We start from the raw sequence: 14,570 nt of genomic DNA, 5'->3' as shown, positions 1-14,570 counted from the left end.
TCCTTCCTCCAGCCTCATCCCCCCCCCTTTCCCCAGCAGTCCCCAGAGCCCTGGGGGAGAAAAGGGCTGGCGGAGGGGCTGTGACTGATGAGGTGATGGGGAGGTAGTGTCCTATCAGACGTTGGAGTTGAGCTGTGCTGGTCAGGACTGAGGCCAGGGCCCAGAGACCCCCTGAGACCCTGCCTGCAGCCTGCATTCTGCCCAATGTCTTCCCTGCTGTCTGGTCTCCTCTGTAACCACCAGTCGTGTGCTGCCTCCCTAGGACATGTTTGCTGTGGCTGTGTCCCTGGTCACCGGGAAGATCCTGTACATCTCCAACCAAGTTGCCTCCATATTTCACTGTAAGAGAGATGCCTTCAGTGACACCAAGTTCGTGGAGTTCCTGGCTCCTCACGACGTCAGCGTGTTCCACAGTTCCACCACCCCTTACAAGCTTCCGTCCTGGAGCGTGTGCGGGGTCGTAGGTGAGGCCCTTGCGTCCTGTGCAGAGGAGGGGAGAGGCTGGGGGAGGCAGAGCCCACCTGGAGGGCTGCCAGACCCCTCCCACCCCGCTCTCCGTCAAAGCTGACCAGACAGTTAGCTGAGATTAAATTTAGAAAAAAAAAAGTGACCTTTTTGTAAATTTCAGGGATTCTTTTAAGGCACTAGGCATTTTCGAAGCAAAGTCGGGAGAGTAAGAGTTGTTCCTGAGGTGACTGCTGTGTGGGGTAACAAGGATGCAGGCGAGGCTGAGGCTCCGCTCCCCGCTGCTCCCCGCCGCTCCCCACCACTCCTCGCCGCTCCTCACTGCTCCCCACGGGCCACTGTGGCCTTTACCTTGGCAGAGCCCATTCCTTCACACAGGCCGGGAGGCCAACTCTGCGCAGTGCCAGAGGCCTCCTTGGCTGCCCAGCCTGCGAGCGGGCCCACCGTCTTGTCTGCCTCATGTCCACGCTTCTTAGCCCTGTCCAGCCCTCCCTGCACTGGCAGCTGGGCCAGTGTCTTCCTGTGTCTGGAAGCTCCTTTGGACATGAGCTCTGACACCACCCACACTCCTGAGCTCTCCCCTATCCCTCTCCTTCCTGCCCCACCTTCTGGGGTCTGAATTTGATTCATCCCCTTCTAAAACCCACCTTGAAATGTGCCGTGGGGGCAGTCAGAGGCGGGAATCTTGAAGTGTGCCGTGGGGGCAGTCAGAGGCGGGAATCTTGAAGTGTGCCGTGGGGGCCGTCAGTCAGAGGCTGTTAGGAGCTGGTGCCTTCCTTGTGAAGCAAGGGCTCCCCCTCCTGGGGGGCACTGCGGCAGGAGAGGCTCAGTAACAAGCAGGGCTGCCCCCAGGGCCCCCCTCCTCCGCGTGTTCCCTCTCCTCCTTCACTTCCTGCCGTGGGTTGGGGCAGCACCTCCCCTCACCAGCCTCAGAGCAGGTGCTAGCACTGTGCTATTGGATTTCCCAGTCTTTGGAACCGTGAGCTGAATGACCCTCTGTGCTGCTTACGAGCCACCTACCCTCCTGCAGCTTGTCATAGAAAACATGCTAAAGGGCTGGGAAGGTGGCAGAGCACTTGCCTTGCATGCCTGAGGCCCTGGGTTCGATTCCTCAGCACCACATAAGCAGAAAAAGCCGGAAGTGGCGCTGTGGCTCAAGCGGTAGAGCGCTAGCCTTGAGCTGAAGAGCTGAGGGACAGCGCCCAGGCCCAGAGTTCAAGCCCCATGACTGACAAAAAGAAAAAGAAGAAACAAAAAGACTAAGGCAGAAAATTGGTGCCACGAAGTGGGTGTTAAAGTAAGGATACCTGGAAAATGTGGCAGCTTTAGAACTGGCAGTGGGCGTGGCTGGACCAGCTTTGCAGAGGCAGCTGGAGAAAGCCTGAGCTCAAAGGTGGTGTGCTGTAGGCTCAGGAGAAGATGGGGGACCAGGGAGATGTGGGGCTTCTCAGCAGTGGCCTACACAGTGGCCTGTGTTGATGGAAATGTGCGTGGCAGAGGCTATGCTGTGGCCTCATGGAAATGAAGTCTTCATGGCTTATTGGGAGGGAGAATGAAGGCCACGGTGGAGAACTTGTTAGGATTCTGGCCACACCTAGGAGCTGGAAGGCAGAGCTTCACAGTGTTGAACCATGTCTGGTGGACATAACTATCTAAGCAGCCAGCTGCCCCAGGAGCCGCCTGGCTACCTGAAGCCTTAACTGCAGGCAGTAGGGAAAGGGAGTGGGATCGCTGCCGGGCAGGATGGGAAGGTTTCATCCGCCGCAGAAGCGGGACTGCAAGCAGAGACCGCCAAAGATTCAGCAGCTAGGGGCAGTGGGTACCATTCGTTAGGACAGGGTAGTGAGCCCCCAGCAAAAGCTCAGAATGTTAGCACTAGGGCTGTCTTGGGCAGGTGCTCTCTGCCTCCCTTTGAGCTCTTTGCAGCTCCATCCATGGCTCTGGAGGATGCATTACAGCCCCTGGCCAAAGCGTGGAAGCCATATACCTTGGCAGCATCCATAGGCTGCTAATAATCCTGCAGGTGTGCCAAGTGCAAGAGCGACCAGGCGTGGCTCCCTTAGCCTGGATTTCAAAGGAAATCGCAGAAAGCACTGAGCCCAGGCAGAAATCAGCTACACAGGCAGAGCTGCTGTAGACTCCAGGCTGCCGAGTGGAGCCTTCTGAGGCTCCGGCTGCTAGCAGTATGCCACTCCTGGGAAGGCTGCACCAGCAACATACCACTCCAACCCTGAGGGCCAATGCCAGGTGGACAGGGCCCAGGCTAGCCCGGGGAGCCCAGCCTTCCCCAACTTCTGGTGTGTCCAGGAGGGGTGTGTGGAGCGAAGATGATTCTGCCTTTGTATTTTAGCAATGGGTGCTTGTTTTCACCTCACAAGTCTCAGCTGGATTTTGGACTTTTGTGTTGGTTCTGGACCAAGTGGAAACTGTGAGGGGGGGGGGGGCTGGCTGTATTTCAAACGGTGAGGACAGGAGTTTGGGCAGACCAGGAACGCGTCCCTTTGGATCTCATGCTGAAATTTGCCTTTTTCTGTGGCAGGGTTGTAAGAGCCCTCAGGTGGTGGGAGCAATGGGGGTGGGGAGGAGAGTTTTCCCTCTTGGGGCTGAATCCGGTATTGAGAGCAGATGGTTGTAGTGAGGCTCCTGGTGTTCTGTATCTTTGACCTCCCCCCGAACCTCGCTTGCCCTTTCGCTTTTCACCCATGAGATATGAGATAGCAGCCCAGAAGCCCTCGGACTTCCCAGCTTCTAGAACTGCGAGTCAAGTATGTAAATGGTATTTTATATATATATATATATATATATAGAGAGAGAGAGAGAGAGAGAGAGAGAGAGAGAGTCTTCACTCTCAGGCCATTTGTTAAGCAACAGAAAAAGCACTGAGACAATCTAAGTCACATTCTGGCGGCACCTCCGGGCTAGGACTGGTCCTTCCTCCATCCTGACTGTCCCCAACTGCTGCCCCCGGGCAGTTGCCATTGGGCTTCATATGTCTTTGTCCTACTTTTCCAAGTTGGTTGACAAGACAGAGCCTGGAAGAGCTGCGAGGCTTTCCAAAGGTAACAGCACAGCTGTGGAACGCGGGGTGTTGAGAATGGCTGGCGGATCTGCACGGTCCTGACAAAATTCCTGGGAGAGGCGAGGCTCAGCCAGCTACCTCGGCTGTCCCCTCCCTCCACACCGCGCTGACCAGGGCAGCCTGGCCAGAATCCTTTTTGAAGTGTGCATCCCTCAGCATCTGTTCCCTGCACACCTCAGCCCCTCGTGGGCTCTTACTGGACCCGGAGAGACAAGAGGGCAGTGGACAGGCCCAGGAGTTGCCCCAGTCCAACCTGACCTGGATCAAAATCTTGACCCAGCTCCTGCCCTAACCAGCTCGCCAGGCGCCCTCTGCAGTTTCATCTCCTCAGCCTTCCCTGACACCACACGGGGAGGCCCTTGCAGGCCTGAGGGCCTCCCGTTTGGTTGGCATCGAGGATGGACGCTGCCTTCAGGCCCCTGCCATCTGACCCTGTACCCAACAGGGGGCCACCTGGGCACGCGCTGGCTTGGGAGCTGCCTCAGGAGGAGGAAGTGCCTGCTCTTGTTCCAGATGTAGTGCCGCTGCTTTCTCCCCAAATCCAACCCTGGACTGTCAGGTCAGACTCTAGAGTCTGCAGTGTGCAAGGACCCGTCAGGCTGGCTCGGCCCGCCCCACAGGGAAACAGGCATCCTGGTGCACGTTTCCAGCACCAGTGGCCTGGCTACCTCCCCGGCATGGTGGCCGCTGAATAATGGTCTGAATAAAAAAGAAAACTGGGCGACTTCTCAGAGGCTTTCCAGGCTAGTAACTTTATCTGTTTCCATGATTAGTAACTGTCTAGTTGTTATTGCTTTTGAACAGAGGAAACTTCAAGGTGAAAGATTAAGTGTTCTTTCTTTAATTTCAATTCCTTAAAACTACCCTAGAAACAATCCCTCACTTCTAATGAGATGGCCCCATTGATCTCACATTTTCACTAGATATTACAACTTTTAAGTGAATCAGTATTGTACAGAGAATTGATGGAAGTTAGCGGGTGCCCTTTGTTGTTCTAGCAGAATTGCAGGGGCTGGGGTGAGTATGTGTTTGAAACACTGAGGACTTGTATTTACACTCAGTAGGTCTCCCGCCATACCTGTTAACTGGTGTCATCGTAGCAGCCTTGTGCCATCCCAAAATCACTTTGGAGCTGTATCTGTATTAGAGATACATAATGGAAAGGATGCCCTCTGTGCTTGGGTAGGACACTCAAGTGGCTTCTCAACAGTCTGTGAGACACAACACGTGACATCTGTCTTCAGTTGTTTAAGTAGATGAATGACTTTGGGTTTTTCTTTCTTGCAGATTCCTTCTCTCAGGAGTGCATGGAGGAGAAATCCTTCTTTTGCCGTGTCAGGTGAGGCCGGTTCTCAATGCTCTCAGCTTAACCCCAGAGGCCCCTGCCACCCTTGGTGCCTGGGGCGCATTGGAAGGTGCTCAGCTGTAAGGCTCTGCCTGTGTGAAAACATGCAGTAAGTTACAGCCCAGTGTGCACAGAGGCTAGGAGAGCGCAGCCAGCTGTGCTCAAAGCACCCTGGCCACTGGTTGCACAGGAAGGCGGTCCTTAGGACCCACAGGGAACCCAGAAGCTGTTAGATTGTGGGCACACTTTTAGGGTTTTCTGAGCAGCTTCTTGATCCAGAGTAGGGTGACCACTGAAATATCCAGGCAGTGTTGGCAGCGAGGTGGGCCCAGGACCCCACTGAGGAAGCAGCGGCTTCGCTCTGCTTGCCCTGAGCTGAGCACAGAGCGCCCAAGAGCAGGAAGAACTCCCACTGGTGAGGGTGCAGGCTCAGCTCACTGACCCCAGGGTGACAGCCTGACAGCGGGGGCTCAGCCAGGTGTGGGTCAGCTCCTCCAGTGGGCAGGGCTGCCCGCTGCTCACAAGAGGAGTTGGTGTGGCAGCCTGGCCTAGCTCCAGGACCTCTGCTAGAACAAACGAAAGGACTGCTGAAGCCAGCAGGCAGCTGGGGTGGGGTTGACAGGTCAGGATTCCAAGCCCTGATGTTGCTCTCCTCCCCAGTGTCGGGAAGCGCCACGAGCATGAGATCCACTACCAGCCATTCCGCATGACGCCCTACCTGGCCAAGGTACAGGAGCAGCGGGCACCTGAGAGCCAGCTCTGCTGTCTGCTGCTGGCAGAGAGGGTGCACTCAGGCTATGAAGGTACGGATGCCTGGCCCCGGGAGCACCTGTGTCAGGGGCCTTCGTAAGACCCTCAGTCACACAGTGGTCCGAACATGACACATGTATAAATGGCTCCTAGCTCTTCTTCTGCCTTGGCTCCCCCACACTCCAGACAGTTCCCATCTCCCTCCCCGGGCTCACTCACCCACTGTGTTGTCTGGCCTTCTGAAGACATCTGGACACTGGCACTCTCACCCACGTCGCGTCCGCTGTCCTGGCCCCTCCCTTCCTTTCAGGCTGCGAGTCTAGGTCCTGCCTCCCATCCTCGAGCCTCCTCCCTGCCTTTCAGGCTGCGAGTCTAGGTCCTGGCCCCTCCCATCCTCGAGCCTCCTCCCTGCCTTTCAGGCTGCGAGTGTAGGTCCTGGCTCCTCCCATCCTCAAGCCTCCTCCCTGCCTTTCAGGCTGCGAGTCTAGGTCCTGCCTCCCTGCTCATCCTGTTCCCTGCCCTGCTGTGGCCTCGCCACCTCAGTCTATCTGGAAGACCAAATCATCCCTCAGCCACCAAGAGGTCCAGTACTGGACGTCTGTCCCTCCTCCCTCTCTCCTCCTGACTTCCACCTGGGCTTGCCTTCCTCCCAGCCTGCTCTGCCTTGTGCAGATGGGTCAGGTTCTATGATAGGTTCATGAGCCCCATGTGTCCTCTATTCTAGCCTTTGCCTCCCGGCCCTCTGCCTGGCGCTGCCCTCAGCCTGTGGTGTCCAGCAGCTCTGCTGCTGGCCTAGCTGTAGCTCCTCAGACTACCTGCCCCACACAGTCAAGTTTCTGCCCCGGAAGACTGAAGGAATGCAGGCACTGGCACACTGGGCATTGTCTCTGTGACCCCTCTTGAGGGACAGTTTTGTGACACCACAGTCCTTGTACCCACTACAGAGCCTGGCTAGGAACTGTCTTGGGGGTGATTCTCAAGTCCTGCAGTCCATATTTCCTAAGAACCGGTGCCTGCTATAAGGAATGAGCCACAACAGCTCAGTTTAGCCTGGCTGTACTGGACTCTAATCTGCTCTCAGTGAACAACGGTGACTTTTTTTTTAACAAGGCACTTCTAAGCAATAGAAACGTGCTCTAATGTATGACTCCAACATGTTTTAACAGTCTCTGCATCTGCACAGAGAATATCTTAAGTATTCACTTGGGATTTAGGTGGGTGCTTAGATTTCAAGACACTGTTTCCCCAAAGTATCAGTCTTCTTGAAGAACAAAAGATTTTAGAACTCAGGAGTTGAAGAAAATGTTGGTTATGTAACTGCCTTTATGGAAATTACTCTAATATTTCTACTTACCTTAGAAACTATAAAATTTTCCAATACAGGGACTGGGAAGGTGGCTCAGTGGTAGAGTGCTTGCCTTGCATTGCATAAGGCCCTGGATTCCATTCCTCAGCACCACATAAGCAGAAAAAGCTGGACGTTGTGCTATGGCACAAGCGTAAAGTGCTTGCCTTGGGCTGAAGAGCTGAGGGACAGCGCCCAGGCCCAGAGTTCAGGCCCCACAACCAACAACAACAAAAAAAAATTCCAATACAATAGCATTTGCTGAGAATTTTAAATCCAAATATGTAATTCACTTTCCTAAAGATAGTTTAATCCGTTTACTGTAGTTTTATCTTAAAAACCATAAAGATGGCTGGGCACTGGTGGCTTATACCTATAATCCTAGCTACTCAGGAAATTTAGACATGAAGATTGCCATTCAAAGCCAAATGGGCAGAAAAGTCTGTGAGACTCTTATCTCCAACTAACCACCAGAAAAGCAGAACTGGAGCTGTGGCTCAAAGTGGTAGAGTGAAAAAGCTCAGGGACAGCGCCCAGGCCCTGAGTTTAAGCCCCATGACTGACAAAAAAACTAAAACAGAAAAGATGGCCTTGCATGACGCTGTGAGGAGGCTGCAGGTGCCCCCCCCCACGTGGCCCTGTTCCCAGGGCCGTTCCTGGCTGACGCAGAGAAATTGGGGAGCTGGCTGCTCTGCACCAGCCTAGAGTCTGCTGCATCTCCCAGCCGAAGGCCGCCGGCTCAGGCCGCGTCTTCATGTCTGTTAGCTCTTCCCATTACTGTGAGTAGACGTGCTGTTTTCCAGTAATTGTATTACAGCTCCACTGAATAAATGTTTCTTAGAATTGGGTAATTGGAGCAAAATTCTGTTTTTCCAGCCCCCAGAATTCCTCCGGAGAAGAGAGTCTTCACAACGACTCATACGCCGAACTGCTTGTTCCAGGATGTAGATGAAAGGTGAGTGGCGTCACGTGGTCTCCGCGCCCAGCCCGCTGCAGCCGCTCACCGAGGAATTAGTCTTGCGAGGTTCCTCTCCTCGACTCCTGAAAGGTTCTTCTTGTTGTGTCACATCAGCTGTGCCTAGGGACAGCTGAAGGGACTGGGAGAGGGTCTATCCGCACTGCAGCATCGAAGCGTTGTAGCTGACTCTAGGGCTGCCTGTTCATTCCACCAGCACGATCATCTGCACATGCTTGGCTGCACGCCCCTGTGGCACGGTGATGCGGCTGGTGGCAGGCCCCAAATGCGGTAGTGACCCGCCAGCCCGTGATGCCAGAGCATCATGACATTACTGGAGCTGTGGTGCGGCTGGGGCAAGCTCCAGCTCGCCTGTTGCTCTGGTCCTGTGGAAGCATGGCGAGGTAATCACTGCAGCAGGGAGTGCTGGTGTGCTTGCCTCTCTGCATACTCTTACCACTTCTGTCTCTTATTGTAGTCTAGTACTCGCAGCAGCCTTGCTGTCTGCCTCAGTGTGGGGCTTGACTGCACCCAGCAGGCATGTCTAGCGGTTGGCCTGTGCCATCGCGGTCACTTTGCCTGATGCTGTCTGCACCATGAAGATACCTCCTGGTTCACTTCCTAGCCCATGTCCTCATGGTTGAACAACACATGACAGGAAAAGCCATTGCAGTTGCTTTGCAAGACACCAAATAATGTCTTCAGAGCCAGATGTCATGGTGCATGCCTGTCATCGCAGCACTCAGGAGGTTGAGGGAGGAGAATCAAGACCTCAAGGAAACCTGGACTACATAGTGAGACACTGCCTCACAATAAAACCTCTCCCTCTGGGAGAAGCCGGGGACCCTCTTCACCAGCCCCAGGCCGCACGCCTGTGTTCCACAGACCTCTGTGACAGAATCATTGCTGGACAGTTTCCCGATGCAGGTTCCTGGGTCACACTCTGCCCTGCTGCCCTGCTGCCTGGGATCTTGGAGGTGGAGCCTGGGAACTGTGTGTGTGAAACAGGCCTGCAGGGCTTCATTCCACAAAGGTGCAGGGGGACCTGCAGCCTCCCCTTCCTGGTGCAGAGCAGAGAGTAGGCAGGTGGTGTGGAGAGCAGGTCTGCAGCGTTCTCCTTAGTGAAACCTGCAGGCTGCCAGTCCACACGAGCTGGCCAGGGTGGAGGTTGGGCTCTTTTTCGTCCTCCTCCTGCTCTTGCTCCTCCAGCCATGCCTGCCCTGGCAGGGTGCCAGGGACATTGTGTCCAGGGAAGCAAGAGAGTGCCTTAGAGGAGGACAAAGTCAAAGGGCAACTCCAGGCCCAAAGAGCTGCGTGCCACAGGAGTAGGGATACATCCCTACATCTAAAGACTGAAGCAGGATGTCCTCAGAAAAAGAGCTTGAGAAGACTTCTTGCTGGGGTGGGAGGGGGATGCTGGCAGCCTCCAGGACTGGAGCCAATAGCCAAAGGCACTGAAGTAGCTCTGCTCCTCCAGAGACAGGCGCAGCTAAAAGGAGCATTTCCTCTGTCTGGAGAGCAGACACGGTGCTAAGGTGGTGCAAGGCCCTAGCTGACAGAGCCTTGTTGCTCATGGGTCGCTAGGCCCCTCGCTGGCTACACCAGCTGGCTGTGAGCCCAGCTCTCCTAGCACAGCCTTTGGGGATTTGGTACCAGTCTCCCTCCCCAGAAGTGGTGAAGTTCTGATGTGGCCAGACTCCCCGTCGTCAGCTGGCTTGTTCCATCCAGTCTGTGCCCTGTGCTGAGGCTCTGGGTCTTTTTGCCTTGCAGGGCAGTCCCCCTCCTGGGCTATCTACCTCAGGACCTGATCGAGACACCCCTACTCATGCAGATCCACCCCAGCGACAGGCCCTTGATGCTTGCCATCCACAAAAAGAGTAAGCGCCCAGGCACCGTGAACCTCAGGGGGTATGGTCACACCTAGTGACCCAGGGCAGCTGCCTCCCACCTCGGTCCTGGGCTGCCAGCCCGGGAGGGTAGGGGAGGAAAGCTCACGTCGGTTTCTGTGTGGGCAGGAGCCCTTGTCTGCTTCTTGTCTGTACTTTGGCTTCCAGTGCAGATGGGAGGGAGATCAGCTCAGCTGTGGCTGGGAAGGTTCATGCGCAGGACGCATGTCCTAATAGGGGATAAAACCATCAAGGGGACAGCTTGAAGCAAGCGTGGGGTGAAAGCAGTGATTTGGAGGTACCTGTGTCCCCAAAGAGCGACAGGGACCCAAGCTGGCACACTCCGTGTGTCCGTGCTCTGCGCACACGCGGTCCCTCCCACCCTGAACGCTGCTTCTCTCCCCCAGTCCTGCAGTCCGGTGGGCAGCCTTTCGACTATTCTCCCATTCGGTTCCGCGCCCGGAACGGGGAGTACATCACACTAGACACCAGCTGGTCCAGCTTCATCAACCCGTGGAGCAGGAAAATCTCCTTCATCATCGGGAGGCACAGAGTCAGGGTGTGAGTGCTCCCAGGGCTTCGGCACTCAGGGGTCTCAGGGATCCTGGCCTGTCCTCTCTCCCCACCAGCAGGTGGCGTAGACGGGGCCCAGAGACCAGGACCAGAGCCACCTCCTGCCACCTACCTGTGGGGGAGCCCCAGCCAGGTGGGCGGGTGAGGTGGGGGGAACCTCACTCAGGTTGAATGGGGAGTGGGCAGGGGTGTCTGGGATCACAGGGAGGAGGCAGAAGTCCCGGCCTGCCACGCAGCATGGGTGCTGTGTGCTCAGGCCAGAGGTCTTCGAGGGGGCCCTACTAATGAGATGCATTAAAACCACACAGGGGCCCCTTGAATGAGGATGTGTTCGCAGCCCCCCCGGGAGTGGAGGAGAAGGCCCCACACCCCAGCATTCAGGAGCTCACAGAGCAGATCCACAGGCTGCTGCTGCAGGTGGGTGCTGGGCCTGCACCCTCGGCCCTCATGGTATACCCTGCACTGGGCCTGGCCCGGCCCCTTGTGCTCCCATGTGTCTGTGATTCCCTGGCCCTAAGGGGCTGACCCAAGAAGCTCCCAAGTACCCTGGAAGTGCTTGTTTAGGGTCATGGCTTTGGCACTGAGGGATCTAAGCTGCAACCTTGAGCAAGCAGTTGAAGGGTACCCAAATCCCATGGCCTGGATACATACTCCCCACAGCACATCTGGCATAAGGCTCCACCAGCCTGGGCACCAGCACCGGGAATTTCGAGACAAGCCTGAAAGACTAGGGCAGCCCTGGTGATCTCCACGCCAGACCACATCGCTGCTTCTCAGTTTCAGGCCATGGTGTCTTAACTGCACCCACACCGATTTTAACTGCATCCACACCCTCCCAAGAACTGCCGGTGTGACTGGTGCTCACGCTGAGGCTGAGCAAGTTCCCCGTCGGTGGAGTCCCTCTCAGTGACTGCCAGCCTGGGCTGGCAGCACCGTGGGAGAGGCCGGGTCCCCCTCGGGCACCTGACCCTGGGGCTCAGACCCTAGCCAGCCCCTTGTGGTCGTCTTACGACCTTGGGGAGGCTACCGACCCCAATGGGAACATAGCCAACCGCACTCTCCGCGGTACCCCTCCACCACGTCCACAAGCTCTATTTGTTGTCCCCCGCAGCCCATCCCCCACAGTGGCTCCAGTGGCTACGGCAGCCTGGGCAGCAATGGGTCCCATGAGCATCTCATGAGTCAGACCTCATCCAGTGACAGCAACGGCCACGAGGAGGCTCGCCGGAGGAGATCCGTACGTCCCTCTCTGTTCTCCCTAAGAAAATGAGTGTGCGGATATCTGTGGAAAGCTGGAAGGCAGGGTGGAGGGTAACTCTGGAGTGACAGAGGCCAGCGTGACCTGCCTCACTGGGGCGTGTGGAAGGAAGTCTCCTAGAATGAATAACCTGTTCCTTTTGTTTTTCTTCAAGGAAATTTCTAAAAATGGTAGCAAGAGCAAAACCAAAAGTCATTTTTCTCATGAAGCTGGAGCACAAAAGAAAACTTCCGTTCCAGGTGAAAAGAAACTCTACACCCCCTTAATATGCTCTGGGCATGGCAGAGTGCCGGCCCCGGGTTAAACGCTCAGTCAGGATGGGCAGAGAGGTGGCTTCTATGTGTACTCCATGTGGCAGGACCGTGTTCAGTCAGCAGGTGCAGAGATGAGCACCTGAGTGGGTTCTGTTGCCTTGCTGGCCTGGTGAGGTGGGGGGAGGGAGTAATTCCTCTGTCCCCAACACCCAGTCTGCTGAGCATGCTGGGAGACATGACGGCTTGCTCATACTGCTCTGTGGACGGGCTGTGCAGCCATGCGCTCACACATGTGACACAGCACACAAGCATGCACACACACATTCACGCACACACACACAGCTGGGGTGTGGAGTCTGCGCTTCTCAAAGCAGACCTGTGGACCGTGCAAAGTGCAGGGCTGGGTATTGGGAACACACTGGTGAGCTGGACAGAGCTATTTGCTTGAGGGCCCAGAGGGGGATGGGCTTGTGCCACTGCGGTGAGGGCAGCAGCGCCTTGTCCGGGCAGCCCTTACCACAGGCTTCTTGCAGCCAAGACCCCTGTCCAGGAGCAGAGAGATCCTGGGATCTCATTGCAGTAAAGTTCAGGACCCAGAAAGCCTGGCCTCTCCACCACTGAGCTGAACCCTGAGAGAACCCCTGGGGGCCACCCAGGCCCCACCAGGGCAGCAGGCTCAGCTCCCTCGGGAGCTCATCCCGGCAGGGCTTGGCTGTCTGCTCTCTGGTCTCCAGGCCTGTGAAACACTGTGGGTAGAATAGACTTCCCCGCCTACATTGTGTCCTTGGGGGGAAAATATTCAATGAGAGAACAACGTTGTCATCTTTTCAGAAATACAGAGTAGCCCTCCAGCTACTCAGGTAAAAGTTGTTCCTGCCACAGAGGAGAGCCCCGGGGTGAGCTCACCCAAGGCCGGCTTCCCTGAGGAGCTGGCCTGCAAGAACCAGCCCGCCTGCTCCTACCAGCAGATCAGCTGCCTGGACAGTGTCATCAGGTGCGGGGGCGGGCGCTGTGGCCTTCCTGCCCTCTCGGCTTTCCTCCCCCCCTCCCCCACCCACAGTCCTCTGGCCCTCCACACAGGTACCTGGAGAGCTGCAGTGAGGCCTCCACCCTGAAGAGGAAGTGTGAGTTCCCTGCACACATCCCGTCGCGGAAGGCCACCGTCAGCCCCGGACTGCATCCCGGAGGTGCTCTGTCTGTGTTAAACTGTCACATTGTGATGACTGAAATACTTGGGGTGCAATCAGAAGTCATTTCTGGCCTGAGGGTCCCCTCTTCCCCTCTCCTCCCCGCCCCCCCCCCGCCCTAGATCCACTGAGTGGCTTCAGGAGTCCAATGTAAGGGAAGTTGCTCAGGTCCTCTTACACACCAGGTCCTTCTTACACACCACTAGATCATGGTGGTTCTGGGCTTGGAGAATAGGACGCTGTTAGGGCTGCGGGAGGCGTGGGAACATCCTGATTCCCGCTCCCACGTCACACTGGTCCCAATATGCTGGGGCTCCTTTCTCATATGTCTCAAGGGGACCTTGGCCCTTGCAGTGACCCCAGAGCTCAGCCTTCTTAAGTGCTTATGTTGCTGATGGTCATGGCCAGGATGAGGAACAGGGTGTCCCTGTTGTCAAGATGCAGCGGGAAGATTGGGCAGTCACTCACAGAGGGTGAGCTGTTTGCTATTACCGGGGTTATTGCTGACTCCTACCTACTGAGAAGTCCCTCCCCACAGGCCACCAGAAGGCCAATTTCCTCCCCGCCTTTCTCCTGTGAACAGATGTCTGAGGACAGGTTACCCAGTGTCTGTGAGGTGGGGTGTGTGCAGCGGGCCGGGGCCTCTGGATTCTGTGGTCACTGCCCCTTAGCTAAGCCAGCCATTCATTCTTGATTGTGCATTTGTGTTTCCTTCTGTTTTCTCTAACAAATTACAGAGGCCTCTGCACCCTGCAAGGTGAACAGCCACGCGGAAGTCAGTGCGCACTTGACCTCCCTAACGCTGCCCAGCAAGGCCGAGAGCGTGGTGTCCCTCACCAGCCAGTGCAGCTACAGCAGCACCATCGTTCATGTGGGGGACAAAAAGCCGCAGCCCGAGTTAGGTATGCTGGTGGGTTCTTTTAGTATATCAACAGCAGAATGATCTTCAAAACTGCTTTGCCATTTTACAATGTGATCTTTAAAGCTGGGTGCCACTGGCTCATGCCTATAATCTGAGGATAGAAGTTTGAAGCCAGCCCAGGCATGAAAGTCCATGAGACTCTTATCTCCAATTAATTACGGGGGTGGGGGGGCCAGAAGTGGAGCTGTGGCACTAGCCTTAAAAACACACACACACACACGCACGCACACACGCACGCACGCACGCACGCACGCTCAGTAAGTTGACCAACATGAGAGGTAATTTGTCAGCCTTTGCCCTGTTGCGCTTTGGCGCCACCTCATGGTGACTCTGCTGTGTTGTAAATAAGGAAGGTGCAGGAAGGTGCAGGTATACATATCCCTTATCAGGTGGCAAAGGACCACTGGGAATGAGGCTCCACCCCCTTGCATTCCCACCGAGCTTGAGAGCCTTTCCTCCATCCCAAAGGTTGGTAGCACTCGCTGTGTACAGACAGGAACCAGTATAAGTTGTAACAAAACAGGAAGAAGGCCATGACTTGTCATGTTTTG

At 55.9% G+C, this 14,570-nt stretch overlaps 1 protein-coding gene across 1 annotated transcript in view; it reads left to right on the top strand.

The window, feature by feature from the left end:
• The window catches only part of Per2 (period circadian clock 2), a 41,225-nt gene that overhangs the window by 14,229 nt on the left and 12,426 nt on the right, over nt 1–14,570 (top strand). The window contains exons 7-18 of the mRNA XM_013009561.1: nt 263–464; nt 4,832–4,883; nt 5,550–5,692; nt 7,861–7,939; nt 9,710–9,816; nt 10,233–10,386; nt 10,707–10,815; nt 11,510–11,635; nt 11,811–11,895; nt 12,742–12,904; nt 12,991–13,097; nt 13,835–13,999. Coding sequence (XP_012865015.1) covers nt 263–464; nt 4,832–4,883; nt 5,550–5,692; nt 7,861–7,939; nt 9,710–9,816; nt 10,233–10,386; nt 10,707–10,815; nt 11,510–11,635; nt 11,811–11,895; nt 12,742–12,904; nt 12,991–13,097; nt 13,835–13,999 — 1,492 coding nt within the window. The remainder of the gene's footprint in view (nt 1–262; nt 465–4,831; nt 4,884–5,549; nt 5,693–7,860; nt 7,940–9,709; nt 9,817–10,232; nt 10,387–10,706; nt 10,816–11,509; nt 11,636–11,810; nt 11,896–12,741; nt 12,905–12,990; nt 13,098–13,834; nt 14,000–14,570) is intronic.

This window comes from Dipodomys ordii, unplaced genomic scaffold, assembly GCF_000151885.1.
Source record: "Dipodomys ordii isolate 6190 unplaced genomic scaffold, Dord_2.0 Scaffold1, whole genome shotgun sequence".
Classification (NCBI taxonomy): Eukaryota; Metazoa; Chordata; class Mammalia; order Rodentia; family Heteromyidae; genus Dipodomys; species Dipodomys ordii.
Note: the sequence above shows the minus strand (reverse complement) of the source record. Positions and strands in the feature narration are given on the sequence as shown.